At 41.1% G+C, this 26,531-nt stretch overlaps 2 protein-coding genes across 2 annotated transcripts in view; one reads left to right on the top strand and one right to left on the bottom strand.

The window, feature by feature from the left end:
- Window positions 1–15,075, bottom strand: part of RIDA (reactive intermediate imine deaminase A homolog) — a 17,225-nt gene extending 2,150 nt beyond the window's left edge. The window contains exons 1-5 of the mRNA XM_032248313.1: window positions 14,864–15,075; window positions 5,157–5,262; window positions 2,795–2,849; window positions 2,460–2,528; window positions 401–456 (exon numbers count right to left, since the gene is read on the bottom strand). Of these exons, the coding sequence (XP_032104204.1) occupies window positions 401–456; window positions 2,460–2,528; window positions 2,795–2,849; window positions 5,157–5,262; window positions 14,864–14,928 (351 nt within the window). The 5' untranslated portion in view covers window positions 14,929–15,075. The remainder of the gene's footprint in view (window positions 1–400; window positions 457–2,459; window positions 2,529–2,794; window positions 2,850–5,156; window positions 5,263–14,863) is intronic.
- Window positions 15,076–15,135: 60 nt separating this feature from the next.
- Window positions 15,136–26,531, top strand: part of POP1 (POP1 homolog, ribonuclease P/MRP subunit) — a 42,739-nt gene continuing 31,343 nt past the window's right edge. The window contains exons 1-4 of the mRNA XM_032248305.1: window positions 15,136–15,227; window positions 20,865–21,008; window positions 25,011–25,178; window positions 25,762–25,937. Coding sequence (XP_032104196.1) covers window positions 20,867–21,008; window positions 25,011–25,178; window positions 25,762–25,937 — 486 coding nt within the window. The 5' untranslated portion in view covers window positions 15,136–15,227; window positions 20,865–20,866. The remainder of the gene's footprint in view (window positions 15,228–20,864; window positions 21,009–25,010; window positions 25,179–25,761; window positions 25,938–26,531) is intronic.

Raw genomic sequence — 26,531 nt, 5'->3', positions numbered from 1 at the left:
TTTTTTTTTTTTTTTTTTTTTTTTTTTTTGAGACAAGGTCTCACTGTTACCCAGGCTGGAGCACAGTGGCTTGATTATAGCTCATTGCAACCTTCAAGTGTTACTCCCACCTCAACCTCCCAAGTAGCTGGGAGTTCAGGTGTCCACCACCATGCCTGGCTAAATGAAATTTTTTTTTGTAGAGATGGCAGTCTCCCTATGTTGCCCAGGCTGGTCTAGAACTCCTGGTCTCAAGTGATCCTCCTGTGTTTGCCTCTCAAAGCACTGGGATTACAGGGGTAAGCCACCTGGCCCAGGCTACTTCTTTTAAGTTTCCTTTCACAGTGCTTAGTTTACTTATAGTCAGAAAACACCGTAGAAATTGAAAACTGTGTACATTAGTCATTTAAAGTATACTTACTTTGGGCAAAGCAGCAACTTGGTAAGCAGCTCTAGCAGGAAAATGACTCTTGAAATCTGAATTTAGAAGAATTTCAGTTTTTAATAGAGAAGAGTTGAAAAAAGATCAAGTGAAAAATTTTATTTTAATTTTCAGATATTGTGTTGTCACACTCTACAATTAAGAATCTGGCAAGTGCTTGATATACTAGTCAGTTCTTAGATATAAGCAACATTTTATTTTTATTTTTATTTTTGAGATAGAGTCTCACTCTGTCACCCAGGCTGGAATGAAGTGGTGTGATCTCAGCTCACTGCAACCTCTGTCTCCCAGGTTTAAGCGATTCTCCTGCCTCAGCCTCCCGAGTAGCTGGGATTACAAGCATGTACCACCATGCCCATCTCACTTTTGTATTTTTAGTAGAGACAGAATTTTGCCACATTGGCCAGAATGGTCTCAAACTTCTGATGTCAAGTGATCTACCCACCTTAGCCTCCCAAAGTGCTGGGATTACAGGTGTGAGCCACTGCGTCCAGCCTTAAGCAACATTTTAAAAAAGAAGCTCATCAGACTTGTTTGATAAAACATTGTGCTATATGATTCCTATGACAGTTAATACTTTTCTAAATGTCTTAGCTTTCTGGCAAAGAAAATGAAACACTCTAACATTTTGATCTTGTGTGATGTGAATGGGCTTTTGTTTTTAAAGTGATATTTATAAACTATTTATCTAAATAGGGAACAACTGCCCATCTCCAGCAATTTTGGCAAGTACTTCCTCTGCTTTGGTCTTTTCTAGTCATTTCTTCAGGAGAGAATAAGTAATAATGCATTTTCCTTTTTTTTTTTTTTTTTTTTTTTTTGGAGACAGAGTTTCACTCTTGTTACCCAGGCTGGAGTGCAATGGCGCGATCTTGGCTCACTGCAACTTCCACCTCCCAGGTTCAAGCGATTCTTCTGCCTCAGCCTCCCAAGTAACTGGGACTACAGGCACCCACTGCCATACCCAGCTAATTTTTTGTATTTTTAGTAGAGATGGGGCTTCTCCATGTTGGTCAGGCTGGTCTTGAACCCCTGACCTCAGGTGATCCACCTGCCTCGGCCTCCCAAAGTGCTGGGATTACAGGTGTGACCACTGCTCCCAGCTGATGCTTTTTCCATGTTATACCTTTGTCTCATCCCACTAGGTGGTAGGAACAGTGATTTTCCCCACTATGGCATTAATGTTACTAATAGCTAACATTTGCTCAGTGCTTCTAACACACCACCTTCTGTTCTAAGTGCTTTACATGTTGTACTGACTCATTTAATCATTCCAACAACCCTCTAAGGTAGGAGTATATTATCTCCATTTTGCATATGAGAAAACCAAGGCATAGAAATATTAAGTAACTTGGCCGGGCGCGGTGGCTCACGCCTGTAATCCCAGCACTTTGGGAGGCCAAGGCGGGTGGATCACGAGGTCAAGAGATCGAGACCATCCTGCTCAACATGGTGAAACCCCGTCTCTACTAAAAATACAAAAAATCAGCTGGGCCTGCTGGCACGTGCCTGTAATCCCAGGTACTCAGGAGGCTGAGGCAGGAGAATTGCCCGAACCCAGAAGGCGGAGGCTGCGGTGAGCCGAGATCGCACCATTGCACTCCAGCCTGGGTAACAACAGCGAAACTCCGTCTCAAAAAAAAAAAAAGAAATATTAAGTAACTAACTAGTGAGTCTGAGAGAGTGAGAATAAAGATGGTGGCCGGACCACATAGCAATAGTAAATAAAACCTATGCATAAAAGATTTTTAGGAGAGTTTAAAAAGCCTGAGAAGGGTTTAATGAAATTAAGCTTTTGAAAAATGAATATGTAGTGCTTCAGTACATTGTTTTAGGGAATGCAATAGAGATGTCTTAGAACTTTTTCATGGGGGTATACAACACATTTCCAATCAGATTATTCATTATTTTAGGACAAGATCTATAACCATTTCTTTAGCATCTCCTACCACTCTTAATTCATAATGGACATTCATTAATATGAACAGATTTATTTCTTTTTAAAAATGGAAAACAGGAATAAAACCAAATTACTTACACTGTTTGTAGATTTCATTGACAGTATTGAAGTCATTTATGTCAGCCAGAAGAACCGTTGTTTTCACCACTAGAAGATATAAACATTGTCATTAGGTTTAGTTATTTGGTCTGATCCAAAACATTACTTAGAAAAAGAGTATATATGATTCTGAGACAGTCTTGATTAAAATGGGACTGAAATGGGACCAAAGAAGTGAAGTAGAACAGTTGCTATTCAAAACAACTTGAAATAGCAACAAAGGTATGGCACGGCATATTACTGGATGCCATATACTTTTCAAAAAGACCAAAGAACTATCAAACAGAAATGTGAAATAAGATCAAATTGCTCACCATTAGTGAAATCACAGCTTGCAGCTTTCAGAATTTCACTCATGTTTTTAAGAGCCTGTGAACCAAGCCAAGAAAGGCCTAAGTCACTGATGTTAGATTTAAAACTTTAATTAAATTCAAATAATCATCTTTTACTAGTAACTCCTTAAATAGCTTATGTTGCAGAAAAATCTTCCCTACTCTTGTTAGGAAGCTTACAAGTGAATTGTTTCTTGGCTTTCCTTTCATAGAATGAGTCTTTCTGAAATGCAATGAAAGGGTTGTCTCCTTTTGTGCTTAAAATGATTGGGTTAGGCCAGGCGAGGTGGCTCACGCCTGTAGTCCCAGCACTTTGGGAGACCAAGATGGGTGGATCATGAGGTCAGGAGCTCGAGACCAGCCTGTCCAACGTGGTGAAACTCCGTCTCTACTAAAAATACAAAAATTAGCTGAGTGTGGTGGTGGGTGCCTGGAATCCCAGCTACTTAGGAGGCTGAGGCATAAGAATCGCTTGAACCCAGGAGGCAGAAGTTGCAGTGAGCTGACACCGAACCACTGCACTGCAGCCTGGTAACAGAGCGAGACCCTGTCTCAACAACAACAAAAACGTTGGGTTAAAGTCCCTTCTTCAGTGATAAATGTGTTAATTGTTCAACCAATGTCCACAGAAATAATTTCTGGAGTTCTTCACTCGATATTGCTTCAAGGATAAGTATGAACTAGTAAGCATTAAAACATGGTTTCTTTTAAAGCAATATTTGACTTTAAAGAGTTCTTTTTCCTTTTTCTCAAAAAACAGTAAATTAACTGACACACTAGCTTCTGGAAGAACATTAATTTTATCTTTAGCTGTTTTTGGGTTCATTCTTCCTTCCCATTTTGCTGGTCACAATATAATATTTGATTATATTCTTGTGTCTTTAAAAATCTTCTAAATAGGTAATATTTGGATATGGCAACAAAAAAATTCAAAAGCTATTAAAAAAGCATACACAGTGTAAAGATGTCTCTTACCCTTCTCTCCCTCTCCCCAGTTTCCCTCCTCAGAGGTAACCACTGTTTCTAATTGATTGTATATCCTTCTAGGTACAGTCAATGCTTTTTCTGCACACTTTTAAACACACAAACAAGCACACATGGTGGTATACTGTGCATGTTGTTCTGCATCTTGGTTTTATTTTTACCAAGGAACAATTAGAGATCTTTCCACATTAATTTAGTTGTGTTGATCTAGCATGATTTATTCAACCAGTTCTTTATGAGTGGCCATTTAGGTTTTTAAAAATCTTTGAGCAATATATGACTCAGTACATGCATTAAATTATAGTTTATTGTTTTATTTTATTTTTTGAGATGGTGTCTTGCTTTGTCACCCAGGCTGGAGTACGGTGGCTCTATCTCGGCTCACTGCAATCTCTGTCTCCCAGGTTTAAGCCATTCTCCTGCCTCAGCCTCCTGAGTAGCTGGGACTACAGGTGCATACCACTGTGCCCAATTAATTTCTTTTTTCTTTCTTTCTTTTTTTTTCTGAGACGGGGTCTCACTCTGTCGCCCAGGCTGGAGTGCAGTGGTGTGCTCTTGGCTCACTGCACTTCCACCTTCTGAGTTCAAATGATTCTCATGCCTTAGCTTTGGCTGGGAGTATAGGCATGTGCCACCACACCCAGCTAATCTTTGTATTTTCAGTAGAGACGGGGTTTTGCCATGTTGGCCAGGCTGGTCTCGAACTCCTGACCTCAGGTGATCTGGTCGCCTCGGCCTCCCAAAGTGCTGGGATTATGGGTGTGAGCTACCATGCCTGGCCTCCCCTGACTAATATTTGTATTTTTAGTAAAGACGGGGTTTCCCCATGTTGATCAGGCCAGTCTTGAATTCCTGACCTCAAGTGATCCACCAGTCTCGGCTTCCCAGACTGCTGGGATTACACGTGTGGGCCACCATGCCTGGCCTAAATGATGGTTTAATTGTATTTATTGGATTAGAATTATATTCCCCATGCTTATTTTTAAAAAAGTTTACTGTTCACATTTTACTTCTGTGGTGGTAGTTTTTTTTTTTTTTCTGAAGTGGGGCAGGTAAGCGGCCCTGAAAAGAAATTTCCCAATCCATGTGGAAGTGGCAACATGTCATCTGACGTTAATGGTTCAGGTTAAAGTCACTTTAGTGATAAGGAGGTAGAATCTCTTTTTTGGTTGTTAGATGATTCATGATCCACCAAATTTCCAACTCTTAGATCAAAAACTATGTTAAATCAAGCAGTAAGTAGTTTAAAAAACATTTATCTGTTAATCTCTATAAAATAAATCAGGCAAGTGGATTCTTAATACTCTTTGACATGAAAAAGGTAGAGAAAAGGGAACCTCAAATGTGAAAAATGACTTACTTGTTTGGCTTCTTCTGCCACCCCTCCTGACACAAGCTGGCCACTTGAAGGGTCCATGCCTATCTGTCCTGAAATGTAAACAGTCCTGTCGACCAACACGGCTTGGCTGCAATAAACAGAAAGCTAGTGTATTTATATAAGTATAAAATATGAAATTCAATGCTAGAAGACTTTTTTGATAGGACAGAGAAGTACAAATTGTAAAAAAAAAAAAAAAAGAAAAAAGATACATTGAACTTCATGAAAATTAAAAACTTTTGTTTATCAAAGATATCTTTAAGAAAATGAAAAGGGGCTGGATGCTGTAATCCTAGTGCTTTGGAAGGGTGAAGCAGGAGGGTCACTTGGGGCCAGGAGTTTGAGACCAGCCTGGGCAATCACTCTTGTCTCCACAAAAATAAAAAATAGAAAACAGCTGAGTGTGGTGACACACATCTGTAGTCCCAGCTACTCAGGAGACTAGGGTGATTGAATTGCTTGACCCCAGGAGTTGGAGGCTGCAGTAAGCCATGACTATACCACTGCGTTCCAGCCTCAGTGGCACTGGGAGACAGAACCCCCCAACCCCAAAATGTGTGGGGGGCAAGTCACAGATTGGGAGAAAAATATTTGCAAAACATATACCTAATAAAGGACCTGTATCCCGAATATATGAAGAACTCTTATAAGTCAATAATGTGAAGACAACCCAATAAAAATGAGTAAATGATACTTCACAAAAGAAAATATACAAAGAGAGTACATTACATTTTCTCAACATGATTAGTCATTAGAGAAATGCAAAGCAAAACCACACACAATAAGACATCACTGATAAAACAAACGTAGGCAATGATGTGGAGTAACCCTCATACATTGTTGGTAGGAATAAAAAATGGTACAGCCACTTTAGAAAATAGTTTGGCAGTTTCTTTAAAAATTTAAACATATACTTAACATACAACCCAGCAAACTCCTCTTCTTTTAGAGACAGGCTCTTGCTTTGTCACCCAGGCTGGAGTGCAGTGGTAGGATGTTGGCTCCCTGGAGCCTTGACCTCCCAGGCCCAAGCGATCCTCCCATCTCAGCCTCCTAAGTAGCTGGGACTGCAGGTGTACACCACTGTCCCTGGCTAATTTTTAACTTATTTTTATTTTTTGTAGAGATGAGGTCTTGCTATATTGCCTAGGCTGGTCTCAAACTCCTGGACTCAAGTGATCTTCCTGCTTTGGCCTCCCAAAGTGCTGGGATTACAGGCTTGAGCCTCAACCCAGTAATTTCTTTCCTTGGCAACTATCCAAGAGAAATGAAAACATATGTCCAAAGACTTTATGTGAATTTTTAGAATAGCATTATTTATAGCAAAAAAGCAAGACACTTACACATATGCACCCATTGATAGATCCAACAAATGACTATATATTGTCTTATTTTACTTAAATGAAATCTTAGAAACGATAATAGCAGCAGATGATTAATTGTGGTGTCTTGGGCCAGGGTGACCATAAATGGGTACAAGGGAATTTTTTTATTGAGACAGAGTCTTGCTCTGTCATCCAGGCTGGAGTGCATGCACCACTATGCCTGGCTAATTTTTTGTATTTTTCTTCAGTAGAGACGGGATTTCACTATGTTGGCCAGGCTGGTCTTGAACTCCTGACTTCACGATCCTCCCATCTTGGCCTCCCAAAGTGCTGAGATTACAGATGTGAGCCACTGTGCCTGGCTCTGGTACAAGGGAATTTTTTGGGAGTGATGGAAATGTTCTAAAATTTGATTATGATAGTGAATGCATGTTTCTATACATTCACCAAAACTCATGGAACACTACACTTAATTAAAATAGGTAACTGGTTTTCTTTTTTATGAGACAGTGTCTCACTCTGTTGCCTAGGCTAGAGTACAGTGGCTTGATCTCGGCTCACTGCAATCTCCACCTCCCGGGTTCAAACAATTCTCCTGTCTCAGCTTCCCAAGTAGCTAGGATTACAGGCGTGAGCTACCACACCCAGCTGATTTTTGTATTTTTAGTAGAGATGGGGTTTTGCTGTGTTAGGCTGGTCTTGAACTCCTTACCTCAGGTGATCCACCTGCCTCAGCCTCCCAAAGTGCTGGGATTACAGTCATGGGCCACCGCACCCAGCTATTAAAATGAGTAACTTTTCTTTTCTTTTCTTTTTTTTGAGATAGAGCCTTGCTCTGTCACCAGGCTGGAATGCAGTGGCTCGATCTTGGCTCACTGCAACCTCCACCTCCCAGGTTTAAGCGATTCTCCTGCCTCAGCTTCCTGAATAGCTGGGATTACAGGTGTCTACCACCATGCCCAGCTAATTTTTGAATTTTTAATAGAGACACGGTTTCACCCTGTTGGCCAGGATAGTCTCGATCTCCTGACCTCGTGATCCACCCACCTCGGCCTCCCAAAGTGCTGAGATTATAGGTGAGGGCCACTGCGCCTGGCCTTAAAATGGGTAACTTTTATAAGTAACTTACACCTCAATATAGCTGTAAAACAAACAAACAAAAAATGCAATGCCAAGAGCACTTTAAAAAAAAAATAGGTAGTCATCCTCAGACAAGATTAGTCACTGCTTATTGAAAGATCAATTAAGAACACACTTTTGAGGGTACACTTCTGATATGGCTTGGCTGTGTCCTTGTCCAAACTTCACCTCAACTTGTAATACTCATAGTCTCCACATGTTGACAGTGGGACCTGGTGGGAGGTGACTGGACCATGTGGCAGTTCCCCCCATGCTGTTTTCATGATAGTGAGTGAGTTCTCACACAATCTGATGGTTTTATAAGTTTTTGACAGTTCCTCCTACACATGCACACTCTCTCTTGCCTGCCACCATGTATGATGTGCCCCTTCCTCTTCCTCTTCTGCCATGATTGTATGTTTCTTGAGGTCTCCCCAGCCATGTGGAACAGTCAGTCAATTAAACCTTTTTTCTTTATAAATACTTGAGTTGTATCTCTATAGCAATGTGAAAATGAACTATTACAACTTCATTCCTGCAAAGTGGTTACTACTGTAACTGACTTTTTTTGTCATAAGGACGCTAAATTTCAGAAGTAGGATAAAATCACAGGAAAAAGAATACAATACATTGATACCTGAAGAAAAGCCAAACAATTCAACTTTTTATAGGAATCATACTAATTTTGGGATGAAGAAAGGCTGCCTTTTTTTTTTTTTTTTTTTTTTAAGATGTTGAAGAGAGAAGCCTTAATGTAATTTTAATTTAGAAGTGAAACACGGTGAGGCATGGTGGCTCACGCCTGTAATCCTAGCACTTTGGGAGGCTGTGGCACGTGGATCACTTGAGGCCGGGAGTTCAGGACCAGCCTGGCCAACATGGTGAAACCCTGTCTCTACTAAAAAACACAAAAATTAGCCAGGTGTGGTGGTGCACACCTGTAATCCCAGCTAGTTGGGAGGCTGAGGCATGAGAATCACTTGAACCTGGGAGTGGAGGTTGCAGTGAGTCAGGATTGTACCACTGTACTCCAGCCTGGGAGACAGAGTAAGACTTTGTCTCAAAAAAAAAAAAAAGAAATTTGTTTTAAAATTTCCATGCTTATTTATAAATTTAAGATAGTCTCATTTTAATCATCTTCTTTTAGTTCCCTATTCTTCCATTTTCCAACATGCTCCAAACTTTCCTCTTATTTCATGATGTTTTCCCTGGTCTTCTTGACCATATATATTTTTTCCCTTTATAATTTATTTTTGATTAGGAGTTCATATGGTTCAAAAATCCAGAAAATATACAAAGAATTGCAGTGAAAAGTCTTTACTCCATTTTTGCTCCCCATTTGCTCAGTTCCCAGCCCAGAACCATTGTTCTTTATGTAGTCATCCCGTTTTTTCAATGAACACATGACCAAAACAAATATATATTTTCTCTCTTCTTTTACATATAGTATATTCAACATTCTTGTACACTTTGTTTTCTTCGCTCAACAGTATATTATATTATGAAGATATTTCCGTAAGTTTATGTAGAGTGCTTCCTTTTTTTTTTTTTTTTTTTTGAGATGGCGTCTCGCTCTGTCGCCCAGGCTGGTGTACAGTGGAGCGATCTTGGCTCACTGCAACCTTTGCCTCCCAGGTCCCGGTTCAAGCAATTCTCCTGCCTCAGCCTCCTGAGTAGCTGGGATTACAGGCACGCGCCACCATGCCCAACTAATTTTTGTACTTTTAGTAGAGATGGGGTTTCACCATGTTGGTCAGGCTGGTCTTGAATTCCTGACCTTGTGATCCACCCGCCTCGGCCTCCCAAAGTGCTGGGATTACAGGCGTGAGCCACTGTGCCCGGGTGCTTCCTCATTTTTTTTTTTTTTTTTTTAACAGCTACCTATATTTCACAATATGGATGTACTTTAATTAGTCACCATTGCTTCCAATATTTTGTTATAAATAAAACTACAGTAAACACACACACATACACACACATACTTTCCCTAAGTAACTAAGCTTTCCTTTCCTCTGGATCCCAGGGGTGCTCTGGTTGTCTCTTTCTTATACTATGTACAGGATCCTGCCTTGTGTTGTAACTCATCCTGATATTATCCTGTCTCCCAAGATATCTAAGACTCTAAACTCCTTGAGGTAGGGGCAATGTCTTACCACGTCTCTGTAGCTGTGTAGGGTGCAGGTGATTCCTTGCATACAGTAGGCACACTATAAGTACTTGCTGATGTTTTGCTCTTTAACCACTTAGTAGCATAAATAATTTTGGTTGTCAATGAATCTCTTTTTAGCAGGACCTGTCCACTTATAGTGAATGCCTTAGAGAGCTAAGGAAGTATGTTTAAGCTTGGTAACATGATTCAGAAAATCTGAAGTCTTCTCAACTATCTGGCTTTCACACTGGTCCACAAATAGATAACTACTGAATTTGTTAATTTGTAATCTTTTCTCAGGTTAAATAATACCATCAGTGACACTGTTTCTATTAGCTCTCCTGTTTCTATTAACTATCCTGTGTCCTGTGTAATTAGGACAGCCCTAGGTCCTGTGCAAAGTACCTTCAGCTTTCCCCGTATCTGAAACACACTTTAAGTCCATATGCATTATTATTTATCAGAAATTTCACAACAGTACAAAGAAACTCTGTTATTTTCAGAATATAAAAAGTAAGCTCTGGAGCTGAGACCATCTGAGGTATATCAGTTATCTCGTATAGATCTAAAGAGGTTTGTTTATAAGAATAATTGGCTAGTTGACATCTTCTGAGCGTAAGAATCCTACTATTCACAGACAAGTGATAGTAAGATTCTTTAATTTAAAGAATTTTAAAATTTAAAAGTGCATTGTTCTATTTCGAGATTAAAGGGTAGTCACACTTTCAAAAGCATTCTGATAATTCTCACATTATAATCTATGCCACATGGGCTACCACTTCAAAAATTTATAACTATGAGGACGGTGTGCAAAATGAGTAATGCAAAGCAATGCACTGTTGAAATCGTTCAAGGTTCTGTCTGGAAGTATTCCTAAAATGTGCTGAGTGGATTGGCTAATTAGTGACAACACCCCATCGATCCAGTGCCAGGGACTGAAAGTTCCACACATTTGAATTCTCCCTGGAGACGACCCAGGATTTTAAAAAAGTGTACTCACTACACACTCCACGCACAGAAACTCTTGTTTCCAAAAGGTTTCTAAAACATGTTCAATTAACTTTATCAGAATATAAGTAGTTAGCTGGAGTCTGTTTTTTTCTTAAGCATTAAAATAAGCACCATTTCTAATCACTTAGTGCACAAGAGGCACAATGTTCTGGAAGTCTCCACACCATGAAGTTGGTTGATGGCTTTTTTCTTGTTATACTGGCACATTCATATGATGACTCCCCTCTTTTTTGCTTTCAGCTTTATAAAGACAGTTGACTCCTATCCACCTTCAAGTCAGCCAGGAACATTACTGTTGTGCTTTCTTTCTTGAACAAGTCCATGGAGTATTTCTAAAGAGGTCAAGGAAGGGGTATGCTCTTTAGCAGGCTCCAGGACAAAGTGTCTCTTATAATCACTTTGATTTGGTTGTGTCCCTCTTGTTCAGAAGTAAAAGTGTTTTTCTAAATGCTACCACTGTGTGATTGAGGGAAAGACATTAGGGCAGAAGGAGAAAAAAGATTGCAGATTTTTACTTATAATGTCCCGTAACTATTCTCACTTTCTTTTCCTCCAAATTTCTATCAGAATTCTCTTCTTAAAAGATCTGATCATGTTCCACCCTGCTTAAAAACATTTAGCCTGGGCAACATGGCAAAACCTCAGCTCTACAAAAAATACAAAAATTATCCGGGCATGGTGGCTTGAGCTTGTATTCCCAGCTACTTGGGAAGCTGGGGAGGGAGGATGGCTTGAGCCAGGGAGGCTGAGGCAGCACTGAGCAGCGATCCCAGCTCTCGCCTGGGTGACAGAGCGAGACACTGTCTCAACACACACACACAAACACACACAACCACAACAAAAAAACACATTTGATTGCTCCACATTATATATGAAATAAAGTTTATATTCTTCCATTTACTATTGGAATCCACTACAACCTGTACCCTGCTAAAATCTAATTTGTATTGGCCACTTTTATTTAATTCCCAAAATAATCTTATCAAGTGGTATTATTTATACCCACTTAGAAGACAAAGAAGCAAACTAAGAAAGGTTAAGTCATGCTGCAAGGTCATATAATTAAAGAGGCAAAAGAAGAATTCAAATCCAAAGCCCAGCTCTTAATCAGCATTTCTCAAAGGAGTCAGTCATACACAGTGAAACATAGTAAGAAAATTTTCCAATTTTTGTTTTTCAGTCTACATAAGGGACAACAAACTAAATGATTAAGATTAGGCTCTAGAACCCATTCCTAAATTCAAATTTTGTTACATCACTTTTTAGTGGTGTAACTTTTGGCAAATTATTTAATTTGCACACATCAGTTTCTTCATCTGAAAAATGGGGCTATAATATAACCATGCACATAAATCACTTAGTACAGTGCCTGGTGCTGGCTGGGTGTGGTGGCTGACACCTGTAATCCCAGCACTTTGGGAGGCCAAGGTGGGTGGATCACTATAGGTTAGGAGCTCAATACCAGCATGGCCAATGTGGAGAAACCTTGTCTCTATTAAAAATACAAAAATTAGCCGGGCATGGTGGCACATGCTTGTAATCCCAGCTACTTGGGAGGCTGAGACATGAGAATCGTTCTAATCTGTGAGGTTGTGGGGTATAGGTTGCAGTGAGCAGAGACTGTGCCACTGCACTCTAGCCTGGGCAACAGAGCGAGACTCAGTCTCAAAAAAAAAAAACCAACCAACCAACTAAACAAAACCCAGTGCTGAGTAAGCAACAGTAAATGTTAGCAATGATGACTCTGCCCCATCTGATTAAGGAGAAAAAAATTATCATTTTTAGAAAACAAATTTAAAAATCACTTAAAAATTTTTAATTAAACGTTTTTAAAAATAGAGATAGGGTCTCATTATGTTGTCCCAGCTGGTCTTGAACTCCTGGCTTCAGGCAATCCTCTTCACCTTGGCCTCCCAAAGTGTTGGGATTACAGGTGTGAGCCACATTACCCAGCCAAAGAAGCATCACTCTTAACAAAGAGAGAGCTGGCCTCAGGTTTTGAGCCAAATGCAATATCTAGCTAAAATTTAATAACACCCTTTTAAAAATTGAGTTTATTATTTACTGTTACTTTCTATTGAATTGTTTTTTATTTACTGTAAAGCTTCCTTTTTAAATTAACTTGTTAAATAAAATGAAGTGAGCCATCTCAAAGAAATAGGTTAAGTAAATAATAAGTGATAGATTTGGCAAACAAACAAACAAAAAGAAGTAGCACTTGAATTATGAAAACTTTCTCCTCCGAATCTTTATACCATGCATTCTTCTACCTCCATGCCCTCACTCAAGCCATTCCCTCTACCTGACTTCCACCTCCATGCCCTTCACTCAATGACTTCCTGTTGAAATCCTTAACGAATTAATTTAAAAATCAAACTTTACAACGCTACTATAAATGACAAAACCAATTTTCAAAACCAAAGGACTATCTCTCACAAGGAAGCTTCCTAAATCTCCCTTTTCCTCTTCCACCTCAAGTTAAAATGAATGTGTCTTTTTTCTCCTTTACTCCATACCCACTTGCCCTCTCACTCCTGTTGCATTTTATTTCCAGGTTTTCTATAATAATTCCTGTTCTGGCCAGGCGCGTTGGCTCACGCCTGTAATCCCAGCACTTTGGGAGGCCGAGGCGGGAGGATCACCAGGTCAGGAGATCGAGATCATCCTGGTCAACATGGTGAAACATCCTCTTTTAAAAAAAATAATAATAATAATTCCTGTTCTGTCACATCTCAGTGCCTTTTCTCACAGCAATAGATTTAAAGGAGGGAGCTAGGGCTTGACTTCAAATCAAACTGTCACTTATAGACTCTCTGACCTTGACTTGGAGCTTGAGTTTTCTTTTTGTAAAATGGGGATGGGACTTAAGAGAAGGTGGTTGTCATGGTATCTGGCATAAAGCACGCACTAAATTAAAATGTCCATTTTTCTTTTCCCCATATATATGAATGTTTTTCACACTGGGTTGTCTTTATACATTTTTGTACTCCTAAGTGCTTGGCATATAATAGGCATTCAATGCACTGTAGTGAAGAATTTAAAATAAACACAAAAAATTATCTTAGAAAAAGAAAGTCTCCAATAATGCATACGATAAGATCCAATAGTTCTAAAGCTGAGACATTTTAAGAAAACGAAGTTTAAAAATAAAATTAACCTTTCCATTTAAAAGCACTCTGACAAGTAGAAACAAAAGCACACAAGGTAGACTTTCTGGCCAGTATACATATATTTAGCTAGAGCATGTTGGCACAAGCTTAGAAAATAATCTTTGCTATGATTTGTATTTATTAGTGGGAAATAAGACTGGGCAATGAATTGACAAACATTACAATGCTTTCCACATGTTGTAGAAACCAGTGGCTTGGGTAGATGTACAAGGATTAGCTAAGCATTTCTGTTAAAAGAACTCAGCTCTCCACAGAAGAGACAACTACATCTGTTGATGGGGCTCTTTCCAATTGTTAGACCAAGTATGAAGCTAATGAAAGACCTCGGCCACAAAGGACTGCATATTTTATGATTCAATTTATAGGAAATGTCCACAACAAGCAAATCCCTGAAGATGAAAGTAGATTGTTAGGGGCCAGGCGGGAGAGGAGAATGGGGAGTGAATGCTAATGGGGATGGGATTTATTTTTGGGGTGATGAAAATGTTCTGAAGAAAGTGGTGATGGCTGCAGAAGTCTGAGTATGGTCAAAACCATTGAATTGCACATGTTAAAAAGGGTGAATTTTATGGTACGTGAATTATATCTCAATAAAGCTGTTAACAAGAAAACAAAAAAACGACCCTCTCCCCCAAACAAAACGCAGGGTCTGAAGACTTCTAACCAGGGACAGCTTTCTGGCAGGCTGGGGCTTCGCTGCGTGGCAGCCCCAGCCAGAAGGAGCAAAGTCCCCTGGAGCGCAGGCTCGCAGATACCACCGTAGCTCCCAACTCGCTGTGGGTCTTCGGGTGCGTTGCCCGCTTTCCGGGCTCAGTTTCCTCCCATGTTCACAGGGGCTCCGACTCGGGGTGGCCCCAACTCCAAATCCCCGAACCCGCACGCCGGGTCCGTCACGGCTCCCACTAGCCACGTTACCTGTAGGGTCCAATGGCCCCTGGGGCTTTCGCGGTGCTGATCACCCTTCTGATCAAGGACGACATGGCTAAGACTTTCCTCCTGCGGTCCTTTCTTCTTCAGGAGAAGAAGCCTCCGCACTACACCTCCTCCCTTCTCACGGTGCTGATCAACCCTCGCAGCGCCTTTGCCCCAAGGCGCTCGCAGGGACGGGCTCGCGTGGCATTCTGGGAACTGTAGTCTCGGCGCCGCTCCAGGCCACGTGGAGGAAGCGCCGGGTCTAGCGCATGCGTTCTCCAGCGCGCTCGCCAGGCGCTTTTCCTTGGTGGGGACTGTCGCGGAGGCTTGTCATTCTTACCCGGGGAGTCCTCAGAGCGTCTGGCAGGTTGGTCGTGAGGGGTTGGTGCCTTCTAGAGCTGCGAGTGTCGGGGGTTCTGTGTGTGGCGGCACCCCGCTTGGCGCCCGCCTCACCTCCTCATCTTCTCTCCCTCAGACTCCGCTGACCTCTTCTTTCCTTGGTGCCTGTGCCCGGGGCCCCTCTTCCTGGTGTCGCATCTCCTTTGGCCCCTGCGCTCGAGCCCCCTACGTCTGTCATTTCCCTTGATTGCCCCGCCTGGCGGAGGCCATCCTGGGAATGGGCTTGTATCCCTCTTCTGCAACCCCAAAGGACTAAGATGGGTCGGTCGGTCATTCAGGGGACCACGCTGAGATCTGGGCGTTAGTCACTTTCCTGCTCCTACGGTGTTCCCTTCTCTAGGGTGCTCCTCGGGCTTTACAAGGTCACTATCTGAACAGAGCTCTAGTGATTGGGATATCATTTCAGAAAGTAAGATGGTGATCTGGAATGGCCCAGATCCCTTGTGAGTATTCTGCTGTGTCAGAAGGGATGATACTTGGCTAAATATTTCTTATCCTGTTAGTATTTGCATTATAAATACGCTTCATTTCTTCATTTATGCGGGCACTCACAGATATGAGTCCCTATTGTATGTAAGGCACTCTGCTAGGTGCTAGGAATGCAACAGGAAAAAAAAAAAAAGTAAGACCTCCGCCTTCCCTGCTTCCTAAAGATAATATAAGAAAATCTCCTTTATTCCCTCTCATTTTGTCCTACAAGCTGCTAAGGTTTTGACCTTACTCCTTCCAGCTCAGGAACGCTCTGATCTTTTTCACTGGTTTGGGGCCTGGAATAAAAGACCTTTCAGTCTGGCCTCCCCTTGCCTATTCAAGTTTCATTGTCATCTACTCTCACTTCCCGCTAGAGTCAAGTCCTCACTCCTGTATTCACATAGTAGATTCCTGAATACTCTTTTTTCCTTATCTGCAAATTCCAGCTAATTGAAATCCTATTTTCTCTTACTTTTCCTACCAATTCCCCCCCTTTTTTTTCTTCTTTCCTTCCTTTCCTTTTTCTTTTTTTTAATTTAGCTTCTTTTTTTTTTGAGACAGGGCCTCACTCTGTCACTCAGGCTGGAGCTTAGTGGCATAATCTTGGCTCACTGCAACCTTGACCTCCTGGGCTTATCGGATCCTCCAGGCTGAGCATCTCAAGTAGCTGGGATTACAGGTGCATGGCACCACACCTGGCTAATTTTTGTATTTTCTCTGGAGATGGGGTTTCTTCATGTTGGCCAGGCTGGTCTCTAAATCTTGAGCTCAAGCAATTCTCCCACCTCAGCCTCCCAAAGTGCAGGATTATAGCTGTAACCATCACACCCAGCCACATTTTTTTTTCTTTCCTTTCTCCGGTTTCCTATTGTGCTGTACTGTATAATTTAGTATTTTATTATGTGAGGTCTTGTTTTCTAATTGTTGTGTGTTTCAATAATAGTGGATTGGAGACGGAAGGGGTGGGGAAAAAAAAAGAATAGTGGATAGAGTCAGACTGCCTGGTTTGAATCTCAGCACTATCACAAGCTTAGTAGCCTTGGGCTGTTATAGCATCTCTGTGCTTTAATTTCTTCATTTATAAAATGAGGATAATACCAGTGACCGCAGAGTGTGAGAATTAAATGAATAAGTCATGTAGAATTGTGCCTGCCACATAAAGTTCTCAATGCTGCCTAAGATGATGAAATTCTTATTCTACTTCGGTATTATATACAGCCTGAAACTATTAGGCACATAGTAGGTGTCCAAAAGTTTGTTAAATTTGATTAAACTAAATAATTAAGAGATGCTTTTTATTTACAAAATCGTCATTTAAGTTTGTAAATAAGAAGCTACCTTGGAGCATTACAAATGATTCAACTTGTGTAAAATATTTCTTGTGAAACAAGGTACTTTATTCTTTTTTTTGTTTTTTTAGACAGTGTCTCACTCTGTCGCCAGGCGCCAGGCTGGAGTGCAGTGGCGCGATCTAGGCTCACCGCAACCTCCACCTCCCGGGTTCAAGCAGTTCTCCTGCCTCAGCCTCTTGAGCAGCTGTGACTACAGGCACCAGCCACCACACCCAGCTAATTTTTGTATATTTAGTAAAGACGGGGTTTCACCCTATTGGCCAGGATGGTCTCGATCTCTTAACCTCGTGATCCGCCTGCCTTGGCCTCCCAAAGTGCTGGGATTACAGGCGTGAGCCACTGAACCTGGCCGGTACCTTTATTCTTAAGGCAGATTTTATATTAAGTCACCAGCTTTTTAGATCTGGAAGAAAACAGAGATCATCTAGTTAATTCCCAGGTTCTCAAACCAGAGTCCATTATACCAAAGGGTGTGTCTGGTCAATCAGAGGATACTAAGCTGTATGAGAAAACATAACATATCCATTTTATTTGAAGATTTGGGGAAAATATTTTTATAAAGGTGTCACATATTTAGTGCTTATTAAAGTTTTGACAAAACTGACTTGAAGGTGAAGATAAGAGTTAAGATTCCTTCTGGAAACTTTTTTGTTGTTGTTTTTGAGACAGGATCTTGCTCTGTCACCCAGGCTGGAGTGCAGTAGTGTTATCAAGGCTCACTTACTACAGCCTTGACCCTCCTGTCTCAAGTGATCGTTCCACTTCAGCCTCCTGAATAGGTGGGACCACAAATGCATAACCATGCCCAGCTTATTTTTTTATTTTTTGTAGAGATGAGGTCTTACTATGTTGCCCAGGTCGGTTTTGAACTCCTGAGCTCAAGCAATCCTCCTTGGCCTCCCAAAGTGCAGGCATTATAGGTGTGAGCCACCATACCGGGCCTCTGGAAACTTTAAATTCTACGACTTCATAAAGATGCATCTTATATTCATTCCCTTCTGCTGATAGAGGACCACTGCTAGTTTGATTTGCTCATATTTTAGCCTGGACCCAAAGCTCAGGGATGTTCCCAAGGTTATCCTAATCCTCCAGCAGGAGCCTTTTCTTGGCCCATTCTAATCTTGAGCAGAGCTAGAGTTCCTATGGTAGTCTTGTCTAGCTTGCTGGTGAGTTTTGATTCAAGCAGATAATAGTAGGTTAACTAAGTTGTTTTGTAAAATATTCTGAATGGCTTTTAATGCTGCCTGATCTCAATCATGTGCTTCACTAGCCAACCAGTTCTGCAGAACTCCATTTACTTCCTTCATACTGTTTAGTTTGAAAAATATTTTTGCTTGTAGATATAGTTATCTTTCATTTAGCTGAAATTAGTGGCGGGAGACAATGAAATGGCATCAATCCCTGTTATTTATTATTTAAGAATAATAGCTACCATAAACCAAGCATTTAGTTAGCATAAAGCCCCATGCTAAGTAAGTTGTGTATATGTGCTTTGCAAAGCCAAAACCATATACAGTGTGTATATGTTTGTTTGTTTATTTATTTCGAGACAGAGTCTCACTCTGTCACCAGACTGGAGTGCAGTGGTGTGATTTCGGCTTGCTGCAACCTTCGCCCCCTGGGTTCAAGAGAGTCTAGTGCCTCAGCCTCCCGAGAAGCTGGGATTACAGGTGCATGCCATCACAACGGGCTCATTTTTGTATTTTTTAGTAGAGGTGGGGTTTCACCATGTTGGCCAGGCTGGTCTTGAACTCCTGGCCTCAAGTGATCCACCCACCTTGGCCTCCAATAGTGCTGGGATTATAGGCATAAGCCCTCCCACCTGGCCTGTATATAATGTTTATTTAATTATCACAGCAACTTGTAGAGGAAGAGGCTGAGGCTGAAAGAGAGAAAGTAATTTTCCTAAGATTATGTAACTAAAAAGTGTAAAGAAGGAATTTGAACCCGAATCTTTCAAACTCCATAGTGAAAGCCCTTAAACACTATACGCCAGTTTTAATTTTGTATGAGGTTTTGCATTGGAAAAGGAAGTAAGTGAATGGGGGTGTAGTTAACTTAGTGGCTCTCAGTGGGAGTGGGCAAATCCTGATGTGGCTGGCATTTTGGAACTTTGTGCAGGTGTTTTGGTTGGAATAATAATTGGGCTAACGTTGTTGGCATTTATTGTGCAGGAATAGGGATGTTAGACAGCCTGCCATGTGCAGAAAAGCCCCACAATAGTCCAGTGCCTAATTTATATAAAATTATTGGTTACACAGGTTTTTGTTTTGTTTTGTTTTGTTTTTTAGTTTTTTGAGACAGAGACTTGCTCTGTTGCCTAGGCTGGAGTGCAGTGGTGCAATCTTACCTCACTGCAACCTCCACCTCCTGGGTTCAAGCGATTCTCCTGTCTTAGCCTCCTGAGTAGCTGGGACTACAGGTGTGCGCCACTGCACCCAACTAATTTTTGTATTTTTAGTAGAGATGGGGTTTCGCCATGGTGGCCAGGCTGGTCTTGAACTCCTGACTTCAAGTGCGCTCTCTTCAGCCTCCCAAACTGCTGGGATTACAGGCGTGGGCCACTGTGCCCGGCCTGTTACACAGTTTTAATATGCACTGAATTTTCCAGGAATGCAATAAATCAAAGCAAGTTTGTACTTTTGTTGAGGGGGCTACTTTACTAAGGAGTGTTTACCAATTTGGAAAATTACATCACTAGTGGCATTGTTACCTTCTCTTTGAGGCACTGGTACAACACACCTGTGCTGCTTTGCCTTTGTGGCTGTTGAATTCATGGTAATTCTGTGTATAGGTAGAAGGAAAGACTGGCATTAAAATATTGAACTGCTTTGAGAACAGCTTGGTAAATACCAGCTGCTCTGAGCTCTCCTGCCTCCTGGTGTTTCCATGTATAGGGCCCTTCAGATTTCCTGCAGTCAGCAACAAGAGTTAATGACTGTTACATCGGGGTTGGAGGGCTTCCAGGACCCTTATCTAGCTTTATGGATTGTGTCAATGCCTGTGCTAATGTCTATGGGATGTCATTATCCTCTGGGTTCAAAATCTGTTTCATAATATCATCTAGTATAGTTGTGGCAAAATAGTTACTATTGTTTTACCATAAAATAGTTAATATTATTTTATTAAAATTACTTCTTAGTTCTCCTTTATGTCATAGTTAGGGCATTTATTGTAGGGTATGTCTTGATATGTGTCTAATAGGTTATAACATTCATTTCATATCAAAATAGAAAACAGCTCCTTCAAACTGAATCAGTAAAAATAGGGGATGTTGAGTTTGAAAGTTGGGAACTACTGAGTGGTAAATCAGTCGGGCTCCCACTGTGCTTTTGTCTTTATATTGCTTCAAATTGAAAGAAATCATTGTCCATTAATATTATAAATTAAATATATAGCTGGCCTCATCTGAGTAGTAGAAATGAAAACGTCAATAATTTGTGTTGTTTTTAATAAAGTTTATCCTTTTGGAATAGGGTGTTCTATATTTCATTGATTCAAGTGGCTCTTATTTCACCTAAGAATCAAGATAAAGTGTTTGAACTAATTAAAAATTTTTTTTATCACCTATATCAACCTTATCTCATTTTTCATTCTTCTGACACACTTTATGTGGTATCAACAGTTGTATATGATTTGGCAGTGCAAACTGGAATGTACTAATAGGGTCGTTCCATCACTAGACTTATTTTGAGTCACATGAATATTTATTCATTAAGTTTATTTTTATTTTCAAGTGGAAGTTTCCTTTCCCTGTATTAAATGTATTACTTCCTTTCTAGAAATGTCTAATGCAAAAGAAAGAAAACATGCTAAGAAAATGAGAAACCAGCCTACCAATGTGACTCTGTCCTCTGGCTTTGTGGCTGACAGAGGTGTAAAGCACCACAATGGAGGTGGAAAACCTTTCCAAGCTCAAAAACAAGGTAAGAGACACATGATGCTCTCTCCACTCCCATTTTGACCAAATTGCTTTTGTCAACTCTTTTGATAGTCATTATCTAAATAGTAAATGAACTGAATTATAAACAGTTACAGTAGACCCTCATTATTTTTGAATTTTCTACTTGCAAGTTTGCCTACTTGCCAAAGCTTATTTGTAATCCCAAAATCAATACCCGTGGAGCTTTGGCTATCATTCGTGGACACACATAGAGCAGGAAAAGTTTGAGTTGCCCCATGTTTACGTTATCAGCCGAGCTTCCCAGCCTTCATCCAGAAATGGCCAGAGGATGGAGGCAGTACAGGGGCAGGGCAGTACAGTGCAAGAAGCTCCAGTTCTGCTGGGGTTTGACTCTCAGTCCTGGGGCAGCCTCATGCAAGTCACTTAGCATTTCTAGATTTCATTTTCTCTTTTATAAAATAAAGGAAATAGACTCTACCAGGATGGGTTGTTTTTAGGACTTAAGATTATAATATGGCCAGGTGTGGTGGCTCTCACCTGTAATCCCAGCACTCTGGGAGGCTGAGATGGGCAGATCACCTGAGGTCAGGAGTTCGAGACCACCTTGGCCAACATGGAGAAACTCCATCTCTACTAAAAATACAAAAATTAGCCAGGCATGGTGGCGTGTGCCTGTTGTCCCAACCACTCGGGAGGCTGAGGCAGGAGAATTGCTTGAACCTGGCAGGTGCATGTTGCAGTGAGCCAAGATTGTGCCACTGCACTTCAGCCTGGGCAACAGAGTGGGACTCTGTCTCCAAAAAAGAAAAGAATAAAAGACGATTATAATCTATGAGAGATCTCCATCTCTCATATATGTATGTATATATATATGTATCCCCATAAAAGAAAAGAATAAAAAAAGATTATAATCTATGAGAGATGGAGATATATATGTACTCCCAATGAATGGTTCAGTATTCATTAATTCATTGACATAATTCAGCGACCATATGTAACATAACTACTATAAATAATGAAAATTGGCTATGCATATTTTAGAGTTGATATATTTTATTTCTACCTTAACATCAATTATTATTACACTTCTATATTTCCTAAGAGAAATGTAGTATAGCCATCATATCTGTATTTCACTGGTATGCTGACTTTAGATCCTTATAAAGTGATAGGAAGATCACAGTCGTTCATTCAGGCAGTGGTAGAAAGTGCCAATTTGGGAAGACAGCAAAGCAAGTGGCCAAGAACTTGTTTGGAATGCTTTAAAGAACTGTGGATCAGGTCTGATGAAGAAAATTTTAGAGTCAAATTCATAAGATCTAGATTTAGATCCTACAGTTGATGCCTACCATGCCATGTGATAAGCCTTTCACACATTTTATCTCATTTAAACCTCACAATGTTCTAAGATTATGGTGGCTTAATAATTAATAACACATTTGAAATAAGCAGGAACACTATCAAATTATCTGCTGAACCCTAAATTTACATACAGTTTTTTTTTTTTTTTTTTTTTTGAGACAGAGTTTTGCCCTGTCACCCAGGTTAAAGTACAATGATGCGATCTTGGCTCACTGCAACCTCTACCTCCTGGGTTCAAGTGTTTCTCCTGCCTCAGCCTCCCTAGTAGCTGCGACTACAGGCGTGCGCTAATTTTTGTATTTTTAGTAGAGATGGAGTTTTACCCTGTTGGCTAGGCTGGTCTCTAACTCCTAACCTCAAGTGATCCACCTGACTCAGCCTCCCAAAGTGTTGGGATTACAGGCATTAGCCACTGCGCCTGGCCACAGACAGATATTTAATGTTGTCTTATAGTCATAATGCCCAGAGACTTGTCTGGAAATTTTGCATTTTTGTTTCTTTTTATGGAGAATGGAGTCTCGCTTTGTTGCCCAGGCTGGAGTGCAGTGGCACGATCTTGGCTTACTGCAACCTCTGCCGGGTTCAAGCAATTCTGGTGCACGCTGCCATGCATGACTAATTTTTGTATTTTAGTAGAGATGGGGGTTCACCATGTTGCCTAGGCTGGTCTTGAACTCCTAAGCTCAGGCAATCCACCTGCCTCAGCAACCTTGACCCTCTGGGCTGAGATGATTCCCTCCACCTCAGCTTCCCAAGTAGCTGGGACTACAAGCATGTGCTAATGTGCCCAGCAAATTTTTTTTTTTGAAAGAGGCAGGGTTTTGCCACATTGCCCCAGTTGGTCTCAAACTCCTGAACTCAAGTGATCTGCCCAGCTTGGCCTCTGAAAGTGCTGGGATTAGAGGTGTGAGCCACCACGCCCATTCTGGAACTTTGCTTTTAATTCTTTCTTTAGTATAGGGGCTCTCAATTTGAGTGTGACAGAGCATTAGGATAAAAGGCTGACTATACACAATCGTATGGATTAGAGTATTAAGGGAGTGTTGTTTGAGCTGCTGTAACAAAATACAGGTTGAGCATTCCTAATCCAAAAATCTGAAGTCTGAAATGCTCCAAAATCTAAAACTTTTTGAGCACTGACATGACATCACAGGTGGAAAATTCCACATCTGATCTCTTGTGATGGGGTCACAGTCAAAATGAAGGCACACAACACACAGTTTATTCAGCATTCCCACAGGAAGGAAGATGTTCCCAGCCCCCTTCAGCTGTGATGTATCTTTTTTCCAAGCACTCCCAGATTTCACCACCTAAACGCACCCACAAAGACAAATAAAATGGCATGTAATTTTTGCTGTTAAATACATGTGAATAAGTGCTTATCAGTAGCATCTAGATTCAGAATCAGGAAGGATGCTGATGCCAGCCAATCATAGATTGTCACAAGGGTCGCTGAGATCGTGACACCATGACCAACCTTTGCTTTCTGATGGTTCAAGTACATGATGTGCAAAAAATTTCATGCACAGAATTATTAAAAATACTGTATAAAATTACCTTCAGGCTATATATATAAGGTGAAAGAAACAATTGAATTTTGTCTTTAGACTTGGGTTCCATCCCCAAGTTCTCATTTTATACATATACAAATATTACAAAATCCAAAAAAAAAGTTGGAATTTGAAACACTTCTGGTCCCAATTATTTCAGATGAGGGATACTTAACCTGTACCTTACTGGGTAGCTTATAAATAATAAATGTATTTCTCACAGTTCTGAGGACTGAAAAGTCCAACATCAAGAAGCCAGCCTTAGCCGGGCGCGGTGGCTCAAGCCTGTAATCCCAGCACTTTGGGAGGCCGAGGCGGGTGGATCACGAGGTCAAGAGATCGAGACCATCCTGGTCAACATGGTGAAACCCCGTCTCTACTAAAAATACAAAAAATTAGCTGGGCATGGTGGCGCGTGCCTGTAGTCCCAGGTACTCAGGAGGCTGAGGCAGGAGAATTGCCTGAACCCAGGAGGCGGAGGTTGCGGTGAGCCGAGATCGTGCCATTGCACTCCAGCCTGGGTAACAAGAGCGAAACTCCGTCTCAAAAAAAAAAAAAAAAAAAAAAAAAAGAAGCCAGCCTTCTGGTTCATGTACAGCATCTTTTTACTGGATTCTCACATGGGGGAAGGAGTGAGGGTCTCTGAGCACTCCTTTATAAGGAAACTAATCTCATTCATGAGGGCCCCACCCTTGTGACCTAATCACCCCCTAAAGACCCCACCTCCTCATACCATCACTTTGGGGCTTAGGATTTCAACATTTGAATTTTGGGGGACATAAGCCTTCAGACCTTAGCAGGGAGCTTAGATTTGAAATTCATGTTGCACTGTTTATAGGGGAAAATTTCATCTGTATCTGTTATATCCAAGATCCTTTATATGTCATCCTGACATGATTACCTTGTGTGCTACCTACTAGCTTTGTGACCTTGGGCAAGTTAATTCACCTTCCTATGTGAGATTCCTCTTTAAAAATAAGTAGTAATAGCCACCGTATAGGGTGGTTGTAGGATTAAAAACAAGGTCAATGTTGCCACCAGCGAATATTAGTTCTCCACGATAATTTTTATCTCTGATAAAGGTGACATGTTTCTTTTTGAAAATACACTAGAGCCTCATCCTGGAACTTCACGACAGTGGCAAGCCAGAGTCAACCCCCATTCTCTGCCTGACCCTGATGTGAATGAGCAGTCTTCCTCCAAAGTGATGTTTAGAAAAAAGGGAGGATGGAAAGCAGGTCCCGAGGGTACATCTCAGGAGATCCCCAAGTATATAACTGGTGGGTACTCATAAAGAAGTGTAGTTTGCTTGTATTTTGAGCTCTTTGTGTCTAATGCAGCAGCTAACTGCCCTCCTCATGGTCCTGGCTCTACCTCCCTGCCTCTTCTCTCCTCCTCTCACTTCAGATCCTTCTCACCTCTAGCCTGGACTCTGGCCAGAGCTTCCTTGGGCTTGGTGGCTCTCACTTCGTCAGTTTCTCTTCCTGTCTCTTACTTGTCGTCTTACAAGTTTTAATGAACTGTTCCACCTTGTCTCAACCCCCATGCTTCTCCTATTTTAAATATGCCATCCACACTCAGCACGGCATTCTCCAAAGATGGAAAATTGACTACGCCCTAATGGTAACCAAACTTTTATTTAAAGGGCCTCCAGGCCCTTTCCAGCCTCTTCTCCTGTTCTTCACCCTATGATCCCCATCCATGTTAAACCCTATATTCCTTGTAAATACCTTAGATGTGCTTTCTGGTCTCTCTTTATGCCTTCTTGGTAGAGGAATTCACTTAAGTTTCCCCAGTACCCCGTTTATTCTCCAATGTTAATTCAAGGTTTGTGTTTAATGACATTGTCATTTCCTTCAACAGCTTCTACTTTTGCTCAAGCACGAGCTGCTGAAATCAGCGCCATGTTAAAAGCTGTGACCCAGAAGTCTTCAAATTCACTGGTTTTCCAGACTCTGCCACGGCACATGCGGCGAAGAGCCATGAGCCACAATGTCAAACGCCTTCCCAGACGGTTACAGGAGATTGCCCAGAAAGAGGTAGGAGTCCCAGTTAGTGTAAACGCTTAGGTTAGTAGCTCCTAGAAGAAATTGAGAAATATTAACCTAATAGAATTTATTAAAAATAAAAACCAAGGCTGGGCAGGGTGGCTCATGCCTGTAATCCCAGCACTTTGGGAGGCTGAGGTGGGCAGATTGCCTGAGCCCAGGAGTTCAAGACCAGCCTGGGCAACATGATGAAATCTTGTGTCTATAAAAAATATCCTAAAATTAGCTGGGTGTGGTGGTGCATGTGTGTCTGTTGTCCCAGCTTCTCAAAAGGCTGAGACGGGAGGCTCCCCTGAGTCGGGGGAGGTTGAGGCTGCAATGAGCTGTGATTGCACTACTGTACTCCAGGCTGGGCAACAGTGATGCCTTGTCTAAAAAGAAAAAAAAAAACCCGGAAAACAACACACTCATGCTTTTGCATATATTTGATTTAATCATTATCCAAACTTCTTCCCTCCAAGCCAAATTAGCAGGCAGTTGGCCATTATATGTGCTTTGAAATATAGCATTTGATACTCCTCTCTTTTAAGAGTGTTGAATAGTTGATTTTCCCTGCCTAGATACTTTAAGAAAAAAAATCCTCTG

Source organism: Sapajus apella, unplaced genomic scaffold (genome assembly GCF_009761245.1).
Source record: "Sapajus apella isolate SASKATOON/1434 unplaced genomic scaffold, GSC_monkey_1.0 scaffold3, whole genome shotgun sequence".
NCBI classification, from domain to species: domain Eukaryota; kingdom Metazoa; phylum Chordata; class Mammalia; order Primates; family Cebidae; genus Sapajus; species Sapajus apella.
The sequence above is the reverse complement of the archived record's forward strand: the minus strand, read 5'-3'. Positions and strand labels throughout refer to the sequence as shown.